A 21,868-nucleotide genomic window follows, 5' to 3' on the forward strand; every position below is an offset into this window, starting at 1 on the left:
CCCATGTAGCTTTGCTTGTGAATTCTAAGTGCCTTTGTAGCAACAGCTCCTGCAGTAAATTATTTTGAAACATTGTTACCCAAGGAGGTGTTCAGTTTCAGGCAAACTATAAATGTATAAAACTCAAACAAGGGTTTAAGAAAGAGGAAAGGGGGTAAAGTATTTACTAAATACTATGTTTAGGTTCTTAAATTAGTAAAGTATAGCTAATGATTTTCTGTCTCTCCAGCTGGTGTCAGTTACAGCAGAATTATGGAAGGCAGTTCAGGACAGGTTCTCAGATGTGTCAGAACCCCCAACAGCTTGGTGGCCATCAGGGTCTGTGCAGTAGGTAGGAGAGCAATTGAGTGGATCAGCTAGTGGGTGTCTTAGGTGAGCTGAATTGCTCTCAGCCCCAACAGACTAAGTGTTTTAACCTGACCCAGATGTTAAATTTTATTACCTTAAGCCTTTTCTTAAAGTGACATGGGTCTTTAAATTATTCTGGCTATCTTGCTGACATCTGGATCATGTGATGGCCAAAAAAGATGTAGACCCCCATTTAGTCTGTAATAACATGTCATATTTTAATTTGTTTCCTTTAATTATAGAAGAAAAGATTAATTTCTTGTTCAACTACATTACACTGCTGAAGAGCACAAATAGTGTTCATATAGTGTTATTCTAGCCTCCATGAGACTAACATCAAGAACAAACTCATTAGCTGGTAATCTCATTAGTATTTTCTTCAAACAACCAAGCATGGTTTTTATAACTGTTAGAAAACATCTAAAATGTGAGATTGTGAAAATAAAGCAACTTTATTCCTGACTGAAATGTAAACAATTTACAACAAAAACCCTAGCAGATATGGTGCTTCATGATATGGTTTAGTGGGCATGGTGGTATTTGGTCAGAAGTTGAGCTTGATAATTTTGGAGGTCTTTTCCAACCTTAATGATTATGTGATTCTTGGAATTTTTTCAATTTATTGCTAATATTTCCTACTTCCAATGTTATTGCCTACTTATTTTTGAGCCCAGATTGGTTGTAGGCACCATTCAGCTGAGTATCACAATATGCTTCTTTCCTCAACACTAGCTGAACCTGGAAATATGTGGAACCTGGAAATCCATGGTCAGTAACTTCAGTGTTATGTGTTTTGTTTTCTCAGATGAAGACAGTACCTCATCTTCAATATTGTTGCTTTAGTGTCAACATATTTACAACTTACGCAAATACTGAGTGATAAATGAGGTGAAACATCAAGCATGAGAACTAGCTGTTATCTGAATGCCTTAATTACCGAGATTTTTGGGCTAATTTGTTGCTTTGTAAACTTCAACGGAGCTGTCTATGCAAATGCCTGGAGTGTGACATTGATTTCCTTTATTTTTAACTGCTGTATTTCATCCTTCTGGAACTATCTGTTCTGTTTTACAGTGGGTGTTAAGGGAGAGTGGGAGAAATCAAGGAGCTATTTTACAGAAGTTTTGGGGTTGAGCTCACATGGGAGTGGGTTGTTATCTACCTCTGATGAGAGTTTTTTGTCATTGTTTGCAGGCAGGTGTAGAATCTTTTGCTGAAACAGTGAGCTGGCTTTGATATATGGGTGGACTGAGGTACAAATGTGTCACAGACAGTGAAAAATACCTATTAGGTCTGTTTTCAAAGTTGGAGCAGGGTTTTCTTTATGCTGTAGTGCTTTCATAACACCTTTCCCACCATCAGTGATGGTCAGGCTTCCATATTTAAGCTATTTTCACCTGTAACAGCATAAGCAATGCCCTTCTCATGGTGTGAAGAATGAATTGAGTGTGCCCTTGATAGTATGTGGATGCCATGTACGTGCATTCCAGTTTATACTGTTGGCTGGACTTGTCCCAGTGTTTTGACATAATACAAAAATTGCTTCAGTAATGAAAAGTTTCTGGGCTGTTGTACTTCCCTAAACCTCAGGGAGAGGTTGGCTCAGAGTGTAGTGTGTGTTTACCAGTTTGGATTACTCCACTTGCTCTACTTCAGAGGAGCTGAACATGATTCTGGAAGGAATGACTGTTTTCTCTTGGTAGTTTCCCATGTCTTTGTCTTGTGGTTGTTTTTTGTTTGTTTGTTTGTTTTTTTGCTATATTAGCCTTGTATAAAAAAAAAATCAACTCTACATGAGACCAAGACCTGAGTGCAGAGACAAGTCTGTGAGGCATTGCCTGTAATGCTTGCTGCTTACATCTCACAAGTTTTTAGGCTCTTGTGTTTTTCAGGTAGCCTTCTGCTGCTTATGAAATTATTTATCCCGGTTTCTAAAGGTGGAAGATCTTTGTGCTTAGTCAACAAACCACTCTTTGATCATTGGTGTTAGTTATTTTTTTTAAGCACAGAAAGAGAATACTGTTATGTAAGAGTGAACAGAAGAACAGAAACACCTATTTCAAAGTTTTCCACAAATGCTTAGTAGATGATGGAAAACAGAAGAGATGGGGACACTGTGTGGTCTCCGAGTCCCTGTGTCTCTGGACAGAAGTGATCTCACATGTGGTTTATACCAGTGAAGAGTTGAGGATTTGTAGTACAGACATAACTGAATTTTTTTTGATGTTCCTCTGACTTCTGCATATCCTCAGCCTGTTTCAGTGCCAGAGTTGCTATTGTATTGTTAAATGGAAGCTAAGAACAGGTGTATCTGGTCTTCTATATATTCATTCACAGTAAAGAAAAAAATCTATTCTAAGTGAATATCTAATAAAGGTTGTATTGTAATAAGTGATATGTTAGCAACTCCTTTCCTACCTAATTAAAAATGACTTTACATTGAATGCTTACTATAACAGAGAATACTAAAAATAAATAGGAATGCTGTGCCTGAAGTGACTTCAGCTGACTGATTTCATCTTCAAATGTTATTTATGGAAGGAACCATGAAAGAGATGAATCAAGTGATTTTATTAAAGTCCCTGGCAGTGCAATTTATCCATTCTACAATTAGTTGAACTTATGTTAACAGTACTGCTTTGTGTGGCCTTCAGCATGAAGAATTAGATTATGGCTGCTCTAAAATTGAATTTCTGTGTTGTGGTAATATACAATACTGTGAAAAGTTGGGGGGGAAAAAGGCTTTGGCAATGTCAGCAGATAGCCTTGAATTTGAGTAGAAATGGAGAGCAAAAGCTCACTTCAGCATGTGTGTGCTCTGAGGCTTTCTTTGTGAAAGCATGTCCTCCTCCTTCCTCAGGAGGAGGGATACAGCAGGGTGGTGTTATTTGGATTGTAAATGGCTGCCGTTTAAATTATGGAACTAACAAATTTACCCCAAGGACTGATCTAGTTAAAACCTGTTTTTTAAGGATCAATCCAGTGTTCAGAGCCTCTCAAGGCACTAATTGTTTTAATACATTACTCTGAAGTCCATGATGAGCTGTTAATGCAATGAAGAACAGAATTCTTATCAGAGCACTGTATTGTAGCATTTGATATGTTGGAATTTGGGGGGTAAGGGTTGACAGTTGAGGGACAGCACAAATTGAAGCATCATGCTGGACCAGAGTTGTGGATAACTGCACAGTTGTGTTACCAACTGTGATGGATATGTAGGTAATGCTACAGTTCAGTGTGGTTGTCATTATATTAGATTGCTGGGTTCCATTTTCTATGGCTTCACACATCAAAATCACAGTAAATTTGATCTAGTGGTACATACAGAGAAGAGCTTCTTTTGCCATTTGAGTGAAAATGCAGAGTTTTGCTTTTGAGTTGTGAGCTTTTCCCCAGCATCTGAATGGGGAAGGATGAAATAGACTGTTAAAACTGAAGTTATCAAAGAAATAAAACTTTTTTGGTATGAGAAGTTCCTGATCTCCTCAATTTCTGTGAAATCCTAGTTAAAAGCTTTGAGAGGTATTAGTAATAAGTGCTGATCCTGAAAGCATCTCATCCCTTGAGGTAAATCACTGGGGAGGGTACTAGCATGGAAATTACCAGCTTAAGAAGTTAGTCCAAAAGTTGCTTTTCCAAGAAAAGGTCAGGGAGAAGACTCAGAACTACTTTCATTGATAGCTTAATATAGAAGGTTGTGTATGTTTTTGATACCTACTAAAAAGCAATAATTATTATAAGAATTAGATTTTAATTCAAGTTCCATGCTTGCTAGGAAATATCTTCAGGAGTCAAGAGCTAACATTTGAATAAAGGAGCAAATTAAATGTTTTGTGGTATTTCTTAACACCATGTCATTCAAATGAGAAGATGAGAGGCAAGGAAGATGATTAAGGAGTAAAAGGAGTATTTAGAGGATTTTAACTCTGCACTTTAAATGGAACATAAATTGGTTTCTTCTGTTTAGTTTCCCATGTGATGATATTTGGGACAGTCCTGCAGAATGTGGCAACAGTGTCTTCTCTGGGCAATAAAGATGTTGGTCTGTGAGCTGTGTGGTTCTTGAGTCAGAATGTTTTTCCAGTAGTGTTGGAATTCTACAGGAAAAACAGCTTCTCTAACACTTGATTGCAAAGCAAGATGACAGGTGTCTAGCATGAGGCTAAACATTTTGGCAGTAGTGTGTAAGGATAATTTAAAGCAGACATCGTTGTTATATTTGACAAGTGTCTCACCTTAGTAAAAAGTCCATAGCAGTAAATTCTCAAATTGCCCTTTAAACTTTTCATTTTCTATCTTTGGGGTTTTTTTATTATGGCCATTCCAATGAGCAGTTGTTCTTCCTAAGGTACTTATTTTATTAAGATGTGGGCACAGAACTGGATTGTCTAAATTTCCCAAAAGCTTGGAGTGTAGCAAGCACATAGGCTAGGACCAAAGAAACCAAAAATCAATAGATGTGTGGTCAAGCAGAATTTGGTTTTTTTCAACATCATGACTTCTTTTTAATTGTGTGTAACAGTTTGTCGGACAAAAAGCAAAGTCGCTTGCTTCTGTGAATGGGTGTAAAAATATAAAAGCTGCAGTTGCATTTATTTTGACTAACTTTGAGCTGATCCTTTTTAGCATGGTTTTTTAGAATATACTAAAATTTCATGTTGCATTTCCTTGCTGAATACACTGTAGAATAATCTTCTCTTGATTTTAATTGACACTTTAGAAGACCAGGAAGGGACAAGAAAGATGCAACTAGGGAAGATGCGTATTCTAAATTTTTAACTTCTTAAGGGGAAATAATAAAATAGTGTAGGTGAATAATGTAGATGAAATCTACAAATGTTCCCATGAGACATTAATATTACTAATAAGAGCATAAATATAGATGTCATTTTCTCAAGTACATGCAATATTTAAATGAGCAACATTATTTAGACCTATGTCTTGGTATGTCTCAAGTCTCAACATAATCCTTAATTGGCAGTTGCTTTTCTGTTTTCAAGCTTTGTCACAAAGTCTACCTTTTTTTGGCATTATATAAGGTATAGTACTGAAGTACAATGCTTGATACTTAAAATTGTTTTGTGAGAAATGTGAACAAGTGATCTTCGGGGGGCTCTGCAAATCTATGACCTTGATGATTTATACTGACAGCTTTCTATGTCTATAAATATGGAATAGTAACAAGAATGTGATAAATTAGGCCTGTAGTGCTGTCCTGGTTTTGGCTGGGGGAGAGTTCGAAACGGTTTCACAGATGATGTAGTTTGCATCTATTCTTTCATTAATGGGTTTTGCATTGAAATGGTTCTACATGGCCTTAGGTATTAGAACAATAGTTGTTGTCAGCTCCAGATTGCTATTAGAATTCAAGGCAGAATAACAAGTTACTTATATAACGATAGGCAGATTAATTTTTGAGTGATCTTGTGCATCTCATTTAGCATGTCCTTGAAGGATGATTATAATTGGCTTTGTAATTTTTCCAAACATTTAATAAGCATTATTTGCTTTCTTATGGAACTTTAAAAAGCTTCTTTTTTTCTCCGTCCTGAAAGAGGCAATGTTAGAAAGCTTAGCTTGTCTACTCACAAATAGGATGACCTTTTCACACCTAATTTTTGTCCAGATTATGATTTACTTTTCTGCAGTTGACATTATTAACAACCAGAGAGCTTAAAAACCTTTTAGAATCTGTCTAACCTTAAAAGCACTCATTCACTAGTGATATTCATTTAAGCAGACATCAAAGAGCTATTGAGAAATTGAGATGTTAGTAGCATTCATTGTCATTACTATTTAATCACTTCGGTGCCAATTCTGAAATAGAAATGTAACTATTTCATTATGTTCATTTCTCTATGAAGTAATAAATAACCAAAATAACAAACTAATCTGGTGACTGGTTTAACAGCCTGATTCCTGCTACAGTGTTGGAGAACTGTAGATATTAAAGTGATAGATAAATTAGAGTTTTGTACTTCAAGAATTGGAAAGTAGATTAATCTTTTAGTTCTTAATGCTTTTCTAAGCCTAATGGAACAGTACAGAAGGTGGTAGCTAGGCAAAACAATTATGGTCAGTATTGTAACTGAAGCAGAGTTAACTCTTTCACAGATGTTTTGTCCAGCAAGCACAAGTTCACAGGGCATAGTAGAACAGCTGTAGTATAGAGGCTGTTTTGTTTGGTTTCTATATCTTAGAAACCTTGGCAGCATTTTTTTGACCACTTGAACATTGGCAAATAATGAGTCTGTATGGTAGAGAGAAAACATTATTATGAGAAATGAAGGTGAATGTATAGCAGGATAGTATAAGGATGAATAGTAAAGAAATGGAGAAACAAGTGCTCAATGCAAGATTCATGTGTACAGCAGATCGTGCAGGAATTACCATAGTGAACCTACCTATTCTGTTTGGTCAGTCTGTTCCATGCTTTCACATGTTTTTTATAGCAATGTTATCCAAAAAGTTATGTTCTCTTGTAGCAACTGAAGATTGAATGCTAAAACTTCCCATGAAAAACTGAAATTTTATCAGATAACATTTTGAATTATATTCGAAGCTGTATGGTGTGAGATTTTTAGAGGAAGCAAGTACCCCATGGTCCATGAGAGTGTTTGCCATCTTCAGATGCATTTAGTAGGGTTTCTCCTTTACTCCTCATAATTTAAGGGTAAATTTAAGGGTAAATTATCACTATTTGCCCTGCCTAATGATGTTCTGGAAATAAGATTCTTGAATTCCAATTGTTATTTTTGAATGGTAGTATGAGTAGGTAGTCAGAGATGGAGACATGGCTTTAATGTAAGAAAGCAGATGATGAGTCCTTGTAGAGTCAGATTACTTTGCAGGAGAACTGTGCAGCCATGCTGCATAGAGAAGGTACAGTTTCAATCAAGGTGTAGTCCCAGTTCCTTTTGCACAGACTCAGTGTCACCTGTGCTGGTGTGACACCTGAAGGTGTGCCTCTCTTGAGGCTATTTAATTGGACTGACTGATGCACTCAGTCAGAAGCAATGCTGGCAAGAGTGCCTTGTATTCATATGAAACTGTCCAATATAAGCAGCTGAATTGCGTCAATTGCTGTGAAAGGTAAAAGGTATCCTGTGACTTCCCTCATGGTTGGCATAATTCAAATAAAAAGCTAATTAGGTTACTACTATATAAAAGTATCTTTTAGACCAAAATAATTCTTTAAATTGAGGGTTTTTTTTTTTACCTGGGACATTTGTATTGAAGCAAATTAGCTCATGCTTGACTGTGTTTCTTAAATACTGCATATATTAAAATAGTTCAGCTGTTCTTAATTTGAATAGATGAATTTGTGTCAGTCTGGTTGGTAGAATTGAACATTTTGTCTTTCATGGTCACACTTTGAGGTGAAGTATTGAAACAAGCTATTGTAAGAAAATAGGAATTTGAATATTTGTATCTTTAAAGCTGAGAGCATTTCTGATGCCTTTTATACAGTGGTTATAAGAATTCTTTTTTTAATTTGGCTTTTTAATGTGACTTCACTAGAGGGCACTGCTGTGCAAGAAATGTTTGTCAATATTAATTGCTACACTTCTTGCCCAAGATTACATATAAACCTTTTAAAAACCTCAGTGATAGTCATTTTAAAGCCACTTGCATTATATATAGTCCTCTAATTATAAATGGAACAGGAAGTCATTCTGGTATGCTACACAAGTACTTTTTGATAATTTATTGAAATCACAAGTTTATTTCTTAAATACCTTTAACCAGAAAAAGTTTTTAAGCTATTTTCATTTATAGTTCTGATTGTGCACCAAGCTGATGAGAAAAAATTTACTTGTTCTGTTTGATCTCTAGCAAGGAGAGATGATCCTGTTTGGGCCACAAAGTTACTCATTTGACCATATTTTCTTAGCTGAACATAGCAGATATAGAAAATGAAACATAATCAACTTCCAGTTAAAGTATAGTGCCTGATGGCTTCAAACGTTTTGCAGTAGGTATTCAAAATTAGCTTTAACTCATTCAACTCTGTTTTAAAGTAATTTACTATATTAATTGTAGTGTGATTTTGCTGTCTTTCTCTTAACTAATCTATGTGCTTATGGCTGATATGGTTGATGTTTAGGTCTTTCCACCTTAATACTTCCTTGTAAGTGAAACTCTTCATAGCTTGTGCAATTTAGAAATCTTACACTAGAAGTTATGGTTTCCAGCAAAAAACCTTTCTGGATCTTTTCAATAGTGAAGAGTTTATCCCTGAAGCAGTTGCTTGATGCAACAACTTCAGTAAAACATGATTTTACAACTTGTTGCAACTTCACTTATGTTCTGCTTTCTGTTTCTGAGTGACTGTTATTAGCATAGGAGGCAATTAATACAAAATACTTCCCTTATCTGGCCATGGGTTGAGTTTGGCGAGTCTCAAGTGCTGTAACATGCTGAGTCTGCAAGAGACTAAGAATCAGAACAGCAACTCTTCCTTCTAAATCTGAACTGTGAATGACATGAGAGCAGCTGAATCTGCTGCAGGATGAGAAGGATAGGGACCTGGGAGAAGTGGAGATTAAGCAAATTAGACACAATGCTCATGTAATTTCTCATAAGGTATTTAATGCTCTGTCTGGAGCATGGAGTTTATTTGGGCTCAGTGGCATGCTGAGAGAACAGGTAGCGCATGCTTCTTGCTGCTCCTCAGTGCTAGCTGATACTGCATAAAGGTACTGAACTGTTGCATTCATGGGAGTTACAGGCTCCTGCTTTAGATGGATTTATTTTCAATACTGTCTCAGACTGAACTACCACTTCCATGAGTAACAAATAAGACAGGAGTTTCAAAAGCTTTGTTTAGACTGTTCTAATAGGGTTGGGAAGCTGGGTTTTCTATTGCAATAAGTTGTTCTGTGTTTTTTTTCCCTTATCCTTTAGAGTAGAAGGCCTTATACTTCAAAAGGTACGTAAGTACGAACTTCATCCATCCAGAGATGCCCGTGGGCAGAAACTCAAATGAGAAAAGACAGCTGCTTATGGATGGTGCTTCTAACTTGTATTAATAGGTAGGGAGCTCTTAGGATTTGGCTTTCCAGCCCTTAAGCTAAATGATAGTTGTGATCTCTTGTGTGGAGCACTTGTGGTGATTCAAGAGAGGGGAGTCTTCTCTAAAATAAATGGGTTTAACTATAAATTTAGATTTTTTTTTTTCCTACTGCAAAATGAGGTTTAAGTGAAGCTGATCAGGCATCCAAGTAACAGCAAAGAGCAGATAGAGTCTGAGGCCTTAGAGACCTATCCTTGCAACACATCTTATGAGGTATCAGCCTAAACAGTTAGTGTTTAGTACTGGACTCAGTTCATTTTGAAGAACCTATGTGACATAACTGCATGTATACTCTAATTGACTACTACATTAGGATGTCTGGTTTTACTCTTAGATGCAGTGTCTCTTATTTGACTTAATACTTCTAGACAAAAAAAAATGTCTAAAAATAAGTCCTGGAAACTGTTGTTTCAGTGGTATAAATATGCCAAGAATTAATAACTTGTTTTATATAAATTAATGTACATAAATTAACTTGTGTTAACTGGTTTAAAGGCTCTTTTGATACATTTTTTATTCATATTCTAAACTTTGAACCCACAATTTGTTTCAGAACTAAGCCCTCTCTTGGCTTTAGTGTACATCTTTGGTTTGTTTTACTTTGCTATCCTCAATATATTGTTTGCTTGTTAAGTTGCAGATGCCTAGAATAATAGTCCTTGAATAATGTAACACTTGTACTAATCTAGGGGATTAAAACTTTTCCCAGGACAGTCTTGAACTTCTTTATCAGCCTGAAGGTAAATGCAGCCCTGAAAATGAGCTAATACAGCTTCTGTTCAGACCTGTGACACATCACATGAGATGACTCATCTTTCTGTCCTTCATTCTGTATATTGTTATCCTGAAGGACCAATGTGTCCTTTCCCACACAGATGGTGGGAGGCTTACTTCATCTTACTGTTAGCATCTTCTGTGTTCAGGGAAGGAACTTAGCCTTTATCACTGGAGCAAGTTTGATGTTCAAGTATATAGTTCAAATTTTCAAAAACAGCAAAACAATATATCACTTTGAGTTGTATTTTTCCTTGTAGAAACTTAGACTAAGTTTTAAAGTCTTGAATTTTCTTTCTTAACTATTTCACAGAGTGAATACTTGATGCGTTAATTGATATGTTAGCTGTTTGAAGAACAGGTGGAAACCTCAGATGTTGAAATCTAATTACTTCTAAACTTAGGTTTGTAAAATTGTTTAGGCACATTGTCATAGCAATCTCTTACATGTGTTTCTACATACTGGCACTGGCTGGAAATGTTTTGGGTTCCAGAGAGGGACATCAGATAAATTGCAAACTGCATTCTAGTTTATGATGTTGGATGGTGTTCATAGGTCCCCTAAATTCTGGAGTTATGCTACTAGCTGACCTGAGTGAGCTCTTTGGGGTCAGTATAGGCCCAATGCTATTTAGTCCTCATAAATTACGTGGGTGATGGGGTTGAATAATTATATGGTTTGAGAAATATGGCAAACTGGAAGAAGTAGATAGAACAAAGAGCTGCCATACAGACGTTGACTGATGGGAAGATTGGGCCAACAAGAATGACATCAGGTTTAGCAGATGTTAAGGTAGTTTCTTACAATGGATTAATTCCAAGCAACAGTTCATGGTTTGGTCTGATCAGCTGGGAGATTGTTCTGCTGAAAAAGACCTGGAAGTCCTAGTGGGCAGCAAGCTGAGCATGGTTCAGCAGTGTGCCTCGCAGCAGAAATGCAAACAGTGTCCAGGGCTTGCCTCAGCAGGAGCATAGACATTTTCATTGTACTTGGCACTTCCAAAGCCACACCTGGGAACTCTGTGTCTGGTTTTGGTCCCCTAGTTTGAGACTGGAAAACTGTAGAGGCTCCAGTGAAGGCTTGTGGACATGATTGCGAAGTTGCAGAGAGTAACCCATAAATAAAAGCTGAATTTTTTGCTTGGCCTAGAGAAGAGAATTGTGGGAGAGTGCTTTTTACAGAATCACAGAATGGGCTAGGTTGGAAAAGACCTTTGAGATCAAGTCCAACCTATGACCTAACACCACCTTGTCAACTAGACCATGGCACTAAGTGCCACATCCAGTCGTTCCTTAAACACCTCCAGGGACAGTCACTCTACCACCTCCCTGGGCAGCCTATTCCAATGCCCAGTCACCCTTTTTGTGAAGAACTTCTTCCTTATGTCCAATCTAAACCTCCCATGGCACAGCTTATGACTGTGGCCTCTTGTCCAGTTGCTGGTTGCCTGGGAGATCAGCCCCCACCTGGATACAGCCTCCTTTCAGGCAGTTATACAAAGGGATAAGGTCTCTTTTCTCCAGGCTGAACAACCCCAGCTCCCTCAGCTGCTCCTCCCAGGACTTGTGTTCCAGACCCTTCACCAGCTCTGTTGCCCTTCTCTGGACTTGCTCCAGCATCTCAACGTCCTTCCTAGATTGGGGGCCCAGAACTGGATGCAGCACTCAAGGTACAGCCTCACCAGAGCTGGGAAGAATCACTGCCCTGGTCCTGCTGGCCACACTATTGCTGATACAGGCCAGGAGCCCTTGGCCTTGTTGGCCACCTGGGCACACGCTGGCTCATGTTCAGCTGGCTGTCCATCAGCACCCCCAGGTCCCTTTCTGCCTGGCCACTGTCCAGCCACTCTGTCCCCAGCCTGTAGTGCTGCAGGGGGTTGTCGTGGCCAAAGTGCAGGACCTGACACTTGGTCTTGTTGAACTTCATGTTGCTGGATTGGGCCCATCTATCCAGCCTGTCCAGGTCCCTCTGCAGAGTCCTCCTACCCTCCAGCAGATGAACACTCTCTCCCAGTTTGGTGTCATGTGCAAATTTGCTAATGGTAGGCTCAATCCCCTCACCCAGATCATCAATAAAGACATTAAACAAGACTGGGCCCAACACTAATCCCTGGGGGCCACCACTGGTGACTGATTGCCAACTGGATGCAGCACCACTGAGCACCACTCTCTGGGCCTGGCCATCCCACCAGTTCTTAATCTAGCAAAGAGTGTGCCTGTCCAAGCTGTGGGCTGCCAGCTTTTCTAAGGGAATGCTATGGGATATGATGTTGAAGGCTATGCTGAAGTTCAGGTAGACAATATCTGCAGCCTTGTATTGGTGGCAAAGAGCTTAATATTCTCAAAGGAGATAGTCTAAAGGGAAAGCTGACACACATTTATGGACAGTTGTCAAGTCCAGCCGAAGTTTTAGCATATTCAAAAATACAATCAAAAAATGGACAGTGTCTTGCTCTGGGTTGAGTGCATGAGAATTTAGTATGCTGAAGTAGGTTTCTAAGCAGGTCACATTGTGTCTTGTGTACAGAAAACTCATGATATGAGACAGCCGCATGTATGGTGACATTTTTAATGCACTAGCATTTGTGTTAAATCTATTCTCAGCAGGAAATGTAAAGCTGTGCTTGAAGGAGGGAGTGGTATTTCTGTGAAAATACAGAAAACTGCTCTTCAAACTTCCTGGAAGTATTTAAAAGTCTTGTAGACATAGCACTTGGGGACATGGTTTAGTGGCAGACTTTGCAGTGTTAGGTTACTGGTTGAACTGGATAATCTTAGAGGTCTTTTTCAACCTAAACAATTCTCTGAAGTTATCAAGTGTTCAGATATCAAAGACTCTAGGAAAATTGTGTATGTTAATTGCTGAGATAGAAAAGAACCTTCCTACTGAGCTCTACACCAAGAACAGCATATCATCTACAATAAACAAAATACAAGCTTATGGCTAATGTTTCTAAACTGCTTGGAGAAACTTCTGATCCTGGCCTTGATCCATAAGAATCACAGGGTAACAGAGAGGAAACAGTGCCATTTTCTTGTTGTTTACCTTGTCTCAAATATGTTTCTTTTTATGTTAATGGAAAGCTTGTAGACCCTGTGTTGGAAAAATCCATGTGTATTGTTGATGTAGAAGCTGGCAAAACACTTTGAATGATATAGAATTTATAATGTGGAATAAATTCCAACAGAACTTATGAATGTGAATGGGTATCTAAGCAGTCTTGGAATGTAACTGAGTTCAGGTGTTCATGTAACTTTTGCTGCCTTTTTATTACAGAATTTTGGTTTTAGTAAATTGGATACTTTCAATCCAATTTTATTTCAAAAGCAGCTTGAAGACTACTGTCTGCAAAGAAACTGTATACTTTGCCTCTAAAACTATTAATGTTCAATTTCTAGAAATTTCTGTATTGCACAAAATGTTGACTTTGATCTAAAGTGGGAAAGTTAAGGTTTTTGGAAGCTATGTGATTTACAAAAAACAAGAACTGGTTTGATAAATCATCAGTGTACTATGCTTATATGAGGTCTTAACACATGTCTGAGGGATGATGAGACACTTAAGTACCACTGGCATGATGAGGATTGCTGGAATTCGCAAAGCATGTTTGTTATGCTTTGTTCAAAAGGGGAAAGGAATTGGTTGCCTTAGTAAGAGTATGCAGATGGGGTGAAAAAGTCAGTAAAACCAGTAGTGATACCTGATAGATATAACATAGAGCAGCCTTATCAGATGAAAATATATGGCAGAAAATTTGAGTATGTATGTTTCCTTTTTATTTTAGGCTTATGGTATGTCAGCTTTGCCTCTAAACTTGATTAAGGGAACTACCAGTGCATCTTATGAACGTTTAGAGAACACTGAAGATATTGAAGAAGTGGAGCAACATTTATTGAGGATTAAATCAAAGGTAAGGTCTTCACTGTTCTCACTTTAAGGATTTGTTTTTTCCTTGCTTGCTAGTTTATGGTCATGCTGTAGAGTCTTTGTTCCAGAAAGAATAGCAAGTCAATAGCTTGCAGTTATTTGAGTTATTCTGAAACACATGGTCACTTGTATAGTAGCTATTACATTCTTTGTTAGTCCTGCAGCAGTAGTTGTTTCTGTCTGGCTAATAAGTGTTTACAAATTAAACTCAAACTTCTTGAGGCCTGCTTGGATGGAAGAGATGCTTTGTAGATATTAACCTACTTAGAAATGGCATCCAATTTGTTGACTTACTCAATGCAGTGTAGTTAACACTGGATACTTGCTGCATAGAGCTGTCATGATTTAGATTCATCAAACTATTAATTATCTTTATGAATAAATAACAGCTCCAGATATTCTTGCTTCCCTGTTAATGCACCTTGATGTTATAAATAATTTCTTTATGAAAAGCATACATATGGAAAACTGTTGAGTCCTAAATATCCCTCAGATGCTAACACCGTTTGTTAACCCATGGTGGCTTTGCAGCTAATGGAAACGCTGTGCCTGGTGTAAGCAAGACACTTTTAACAGCCTCTGAGTGCAAGCCAAAGGAGGGTGAGATATCTTTACATACAAGATGATAGGGGAAAATCTCCCACCTCTTTTTTCAACCCATTTCAGATAGTGGTTTGACCAGTGTTTTCACAGTGTTGATTGGGAAAAGTGACATCGAGGTGCCTTACTTCCATCTTGGCAGTCCATCTGTGCTGTTGTGTGTTCTGTGGTAGTAGACCTCAGATGCTGAAGCATTTCCAACAGTCTTCCCGTGATACTTGGCTTACATCTACACAGTGTGGGCACCTTCAGTGTTCTAGATATTTAGTTGAATAAAGAAATCTAGAAAGTAGTCTGTTTAAATTATCATGTTTTGGTTTTGCACAAAGTACTGCAACAAAGGCATCCCTTATTGAAATCAGTATGAGAAAAATGAGAAATCTGAGACAAATGGATCATTACTTACTACAGAGGACCTGGTTGGATTATGTGAATTTGCATGCAACTGGTCTTGTTGTTCAGTCTGGCTAAACAATAGAGTGAAAAAGTAGAAAGTTCTTAATTTATGTCTATATTGTAATGACCTTTAGTGTAAACTAATTTTTCTTGGTTTATGGATTACAGTCAGATTCTGCCTCATTTTGTAATGCAAATCTTAGTTCTTCAGTGGTATGTGCATTAAGTTGTGAAGAAAGTGTGTTACTGAGAGTACTATACAGTAAAAGCTAGAAGTATTAAGGTATGCGACTGAGATTCAATATGTAGTATGTTCTTGTACTATTAGTACATCTGGTAGGTTTATTTCATTAGTCTTAAATAATCAAAGCTTGGAACTTGCAGATTGGGAGCTTGAACTTTTGTCAAAAAGTCCTTTTTAAGTCACAGAGGTGCTATACAGGGTATGGTACATGTGTTCCTATTAAAAGTGCATTGGGATCTCCAGTTTAAGTGTTCTCTATGCCTATAAAGTGGTCTTAGTCTTTTTGACAAATTTATTTATTTATTTTTAATTTCACTGGTATAAAGTGTTACATTATTTGCAGGAAGGATCTTTTAAAATAAGAGGAAATTAATAAGGAATTTCAAAACTTTGAAATATAGTTTTCTTTTATTTCCTACGATAAAAGAATCTTTTTTTTATCCAAGTATGAGTTTGTAATACATTAGCATCAATGTTAGAAACAATTTTGGTTCAGCTACGGAATGCTGATTTTGTTGCTTTTGCTTATAGCAAGTAACTGAGATGTAAGGATGTGCTGCTCACTTTACAGCAGAGTGTAATGGTTCCTGCTCAGTGTTTAAAGGCTCAAAATTAAAATCCATCCTTAAACATAATAATCAAACAAACAATCTGGTACATTCAACTAATTCTTGGGGTGATGCTACTTCTTATTTGACCTATGTTTCTTGCTCAAGAAACATAGCTGAGTATCTAGTGGGATGCTGGAAAGAAAATAAGTGCCAAGCTGGATATATAGGCTTAATCATGGAATTTGATGGTAAGTGACCTGAGAAACCACAGTGTTCAACCCTCCACACAAAATGTGGACCGGTTTCTGGTTAGATCAGATTATTCAGATCATGACTGTGCTTTTAAAGCATTTTTAGCCATGGAGACTATCCATCCTGTTAAAATTTTTGAACATTTTTTGTGAAAAGTGGTTTCTGCCACCTCATAGGAATTCCTCTTGTTGCAGCTTGTGACTTCTGTACTTCATCCTCTTGATATTCATAACAATTAGACATGCATGAATTATATACTACAAATTCTTTAGAGTTGCTGTAAATAATTTAAATAGCTGTCAAGTCTGTTTTCTTGATTTGGTGACTCTTGATCTTTTGCATTCTTTTTGTAACCAGTGCAGAGATGGTCGTCCTCTGTCATCAAGGGATAGACGGACTTTACAACAACTAGAAGAGAGATTAAGGACACTTCGAAGGAGAGAGAGGCATCTGGAGTCTATTGAGAAAAGCTGGTGGACAAAGTTCTGTGAAGCTATTCGACCTCTAAAGGTAAAACTTCTCACTTTTTAATACTTAAATTGAAATAACTTCCAAATTCCTTTTTCCCCATATAAATCACAGGTCAAGTTTATCAATTACCACCCTGAATATCAACTGCTTTTTTTTTTAATTTACTCCAGTACTACACAATTATAGCCCTATAGTGAACTCTGAGCTGTTGGAAAACCTTTTACTTTGCCTCAACTCTGATTAAGATTAAAAATGAACAAATCCTAGCTGATCTACTTTTGTGCTACTGCTATAGAAAATCTGAATATCTTTTTTTATCAAACATATGAAAATGAGAAGGAAGAATTCTATAGCTGTCAGTTAGCTTAGGTTAATCTAAATTACATGTATCCAGCAGAAGTGAGAGATACTTTGATAATATATGCATTTGGAACAAGCATCTTGCCAAGGAACTACTTGATAAATAGTAAGCTAGCTGAATAGAACTTAATGTCATGATACCTAACCAATGCAAGGGAGATGGTTACTGGGGCAAAGCTTTTATCTTGGTCTCTTTGATCTTAGGACTTTGATTTTCAGTAGATACCTGGTTGTGAAAACTAGTACTTTTATGAACAGTGTTGCCATATAAAGTATTTCTTGCCAACTAGAGGTTCGAAGAAATTTCAGCATTACAGTAGGCTGCTTTTGGGAAAGCTGGGGAGAGAGGGGTGGGTTGTAAACAATTTCTTGTGTCATTGCTGCTATTAATGCTGAGTGCTGAAGGCTGTGGGCTAAAATTGCAGCTGAACAAAAGCTTTGTGTGGAATTCTTAGTGGAGTTATCTTGCTATGATACATTACAAATATAAACTTAGCTCTTCCATTGAAAGGACTAATATCCCAAACTATTCATGTTAACAGTTTTGAGGCTTCCTTGTGATTTAAAAAATACTTAATACAATTGTGTAGTTTCTGTAACTCTTCACATAAATCTCAAATTTGAGAAATATATTGCCATATATTTTGTCCCTGGGACTTTACCAGTTCATTGTGTTCTCACAGGAAAGTGTACAATATCATTAGTTACTTACAGTTTATCACCTACAGTCAGGATGGTATTACAGTGTCTCCTTGTTTTTGTGGTTTGAAAGCTTTGTATTCTCTCAGTACCTGTGACAGTCACTGTGAATTGTTGACTCATGAATCACAGACTAAAGCAGAGTTGCAGGTGTATAATTTTTCCTGAAAGATTTTCACTTAGACTATGGCTGTGCTATGAAAAACTTGTTTACTTAGACATTACCACCTGCACAGGACAGCTCTAGTCAATCACTTAATTACATCTTAACTCTGGCAGAACTGTTTTACTGTTGCTTTAAGAGCACTTGGGATGTCTTTGCAAATATATAACTTTTCAATTGTTCAATTGGACTTTAACAAAAGGTGAAAATCTGTTCAATATCCATATATAGTACTTCTGTTCAATGTAGAAGTGTAGGAAGTATCTTGGAGCTTTGCTTACTGTTTTACATTTTCACCTTCAGTGCCTTCAATTTGGATATTACTGTTCAAATATGTGACTGCTTCTCAGACTTCAAGAGAAATTCCATTTCTTGTGAAACAAGTACTAGATAGAGAATCCTTTTTCTGCTTTGTATTTGGGATGGTCAATTTATGGGAGTTGCAGGCTCTGGGACAAACAAAACAGAGTAACATATTCAGGAATTGTACGTAATCTTCAAGGTCTTTTACAATGTTAGCTTAGTTGTGGGGATCTGTTAATCCACTGCTTTTCATATTTCACATGTTCCCCTTTTTCCCTCCCCGGCCTTGGCCACTCCCTTGGTTTCTTCCTATTTGTTCTGTACCCCAACCCTGCCCAGGGACTGCCCCGGGCCCCTGACAAAACCATCCCACACTCAGAGCATGCTGTCTCTCTACCTCTGAACATCGTGGGGACAAGATGTGATATTAAAGCCATCTCAAACCCTCATGAGAGACCCTTCTCTACCTTCTTTACCATTCACTGCATTGTAACGCTGCTGGGTGCTGGGGGCAGATCGTGGGGCTGTCCGAAATGGACTCCGGGATGTGACTGATCACACGGCCCTAGGAAACCCTCACTGAGCTCTCAGGGAGCAGCAGCCTGCTAGGCAGAGTCTAGTAGTTACAACACTTAGTGTCTACATTCAGACTCCTGTAATCATATTAACTTTGTATAGTGTCCTCAAGTGTTCTTGCTTCAATTGTTTTATTACTGCTAAGTATCTATTAGCATGTGATTTGTTGTTAAACAAAGACAAAATTTTTTTCTTTACGTTGTAAGTTTTATTTGATGTTTCTTTTACTCAAAGCTAACTCAAACTCAGAGATGAACCTGTTAGTTTTTCAATTCAGTCAAAAGCTACACATCTCAAGATCCCAGTGAATTGAGTATTGGCCAACATGGGGTTGTTGAATAATGTTGAATTAGTCTAATTTCTTTCTACAAAATGTAACATTTCCTGCTTCTCCTTTTTTATGGTTTCTTACACTTCTGTCTGATACTCTCAGCAACAAGAGAAATGTGATATAATATATGGGGTTTTAAAAAAAATTTTTAGGGAGAACTAACTCCAGAGCACATAGATATGTTTGTTCAATATGTGAACAGGACTATACAATGTGAAACATGGAAGTCTGCTCAACAGCGGTAAGTTGGGAGTATTGCATCTGTATTTTAATGGTGTACTTCACAGCAGTTCTGGGGATGCCTAAGGTAATACAAGAAAATCAGGTGCTCTGTTTTGAGATCTGCATGAACAGAGATCCCCTCTCTTCCTTCCAAGGCTCAACTCCTTTTGTTCTGACTGGAGTGGCACAGAGGGGAATAGGGAGCTTCCATCAGTCCATAACAATCTTCTACTTGCTGTTGCTTCCTCTTCCCACGTCATTTCTGTTCCAGTGAGAGTGGACTCCATGAGCTGAAGTTCCTGTCAGAAGCACTTAGTTCCACTTGTGGGATCTCTATAGGCTGCAGCTTCCTTTAGAAAATACCCACTTGTTCTGGTGTGGGATTCTCCATGGGCTAAGTGTGGTTATCTGCTCCAACACAGTCCTCTTAACAGGCTGGCATAGAAATGTCTGCTCCGTTCCCTGGAGCAGCACCTCTTTTGCTGAACTTGGTGTCTGTCTACAGGGTGAATATTAACAATTTTTGGAAGTTACTTTTGAGGCTTTTTAAACAAGTACCAACTGTGTGTGGATTGTGCCTGTTTAGAGTAAATTTAAGTCTGAAATTCCATGGGTATCTTAGTAAAATTTTGGAATTATCCATAGATGAAATAGCTTAGCTTGACTGATCTGGGAGCAGGAATAGGAGGCAAATATCTCTCTGAAAAACTCAAACAAGAGTGATGCAGGGGTTAAGGGAATGTTTAGAAACTTGCAGGGAGGTGCCAGGACAAATGATGTAAGCAGAACATGAAAAATGTCAGAAGAGACTTATTAGCTTGTGACTTATTCATGTGCAGTAGCAATGTAAAAATACACTAATTAATTGATTGATAATTCTAAATTATTTCTCAATTTTTTATCTATTAAACTGATAATACAAAGTTGAATCATATTTGACTTAGAAGTGGCATGCTTCCATGTTTGGAAAATACCTATATTGATATTTTTGGGTTTTTTTTTTGCTTAGCCATGTCTTCTAATCCCACACCTGCAAATGTAAAACAAAGCTTTAAGCAAGCCAGTTGTTACTGTCATCTGCTTTAGCTGTGTCATTACTTGCCTGAATGGAGGCTTTCTATTAAGATGCTCAAGGAACTCATTCCAGGTGTCAGTCTAAGTTGTATTAGTAGGTATTGCTTCAAATCATTATTTTTGGAATACTCTGAGTATTGCATGAAAACATGATTCACTCTTTTGTTGTCAGTTAGCAGTATGCATACTAGTTTGTACAACAAGATTGTAGACTAGAAGACCCAAGCAGACACTTGGAGGTGATTGGTGATGTAAGTGCAAGACAGCAGCTCTGAAACCTGCTTTATAGCAAATGGTTGAGTACTGGTGGGTATGGGATCTTTTGTAGCTGATGGATATCAGGAAATGGCCTGGCAGGGGAGCAGTTTAAACTGATTGTAGGGGAGGGGAGGAGGTAACACAGCTTGAAGTATGGTTGTTTTGAGGTCCTGCTTTCAAAAGGACTGGGAAGGAGGAAGTAAGTTTGTCTTGCATTAGAAGTTAGACTTCTCTTGATATAGTTCAAAAATTCCTTTCATAAAAATGACCTTATTAAAGTCCTCTGTGTGTTTGGCTGAAACCCAGGCTTTTTGTTTTCATCTGTTCTAGTATTAAAGCTTTTCAGCATCAGTTAATAAATAGTCCTGTTTAGAACTCTCAAGTTGAACATGTACTCATGTTCTCAAGAGCTCGAAGTCATTTATGCTGTGATGCAAAGCAAAATTATTTTGTAAATTTTCATAGTGAAATGTATCTAGAATATTTAAAGATACTCTAGTTGGTTTAAAGCTAGTAAATAGTAGTACCATGTTTTCCCAATGAGATTGTGTATTTGTCTTTTGATCTGGGTGACAAGTAAAAGGCAACTGAGTATATACTTCCTGCTGTAGTGGTTTTTTAGCTGTCTTAGGCTTTGTGTGGTGGGCAAGGAAAAGGCAGTACTTTACCTTAAGTAGATACAAAAATGGTACTCAGCTGGAGGCATGTGTTTAATGTGTCAACTTGATAACCCTTAAATGGGCTGTGTAAGTTCCAAGTTTGACTATTGGTGTGAGTGTTGGTTTGTAGGCTAGAAATATGGTGTTTGTCTGATCTGTTGTCAGTTAAGTACGAGGAAAATCTATGACAGAATACAAGGATCCCTTCTGGGAAAGGCTTAAATCAGCTGATGCTTTGGAATCATGTAAGCATAGATTGATATTAATTGTAAATAATTTATGGTTCAGTAGTCTTAATAATGCTGTGGACATATGGGATGAAGACTTTTAAAGTTTTTTTTTAATATTAGCCTTTTCAATCTTGTGTTTAATGGGACTGGAGTACAGGGTAAAATGGGGAAAGGAGTGGTATTCAACCATTAATATATTTCTAAATGTTAGATCTCACTTCAGAAGACAGGCATATTCCAGAGGAGATACAAATACCTGTCTAGTGGCCATAGCTGGCAGAAGGTGGTGAAGTAATACAAGATTTAGAGTCTTGGCCTCAATTGGTTCTGAATATCTATTTCCCATACAGCTA

The 21,868-nt window shown here is 37.6% G+C and overlaps 1 protein-coding gene across 1 annotated transcript in view; it reads left to right on the top strand.

Moving 5' to 3' along the window:
• The window catches only part of LMBRD1 (LMBR1 domain containing 1), a 72,881-nt gene that overhangs the window by 28,293 nt on the left and 22,720 nt on the right, over positions 1-21,868 (top strand). Inside the window, exons 8-9 of the mRNA XM_069011350.1 lie at positions 13,984-14,109; positions 16,527-16,679. Coding sequence (XP_068867451.1) covers positions 13,984-14,109; positions 16,527-16,679 — 279 coding nt within the window. The remainder of the gene's footprint in view (positions 1-13,983; positions 14,110-16,526; positions 16,680-21,868) is intronic.

The sequence above is a fragment of the Aphelocoma coerulescens genome, chromosome 3 (genome assembly GCF_041296385.1).
Source record: "Aphelocoma coerulescens isolate FSJ_1873_10779 chromosome 3, UR_Acoe_1.0, whole genome shotgun sequence".
Classification (NCBI taxonomy): Eukaryota; Metazoa; Chordata; class Aves; order Passeriformes; family Corvidae; genus Aphelocoma; species Aphelocoma coerulescens.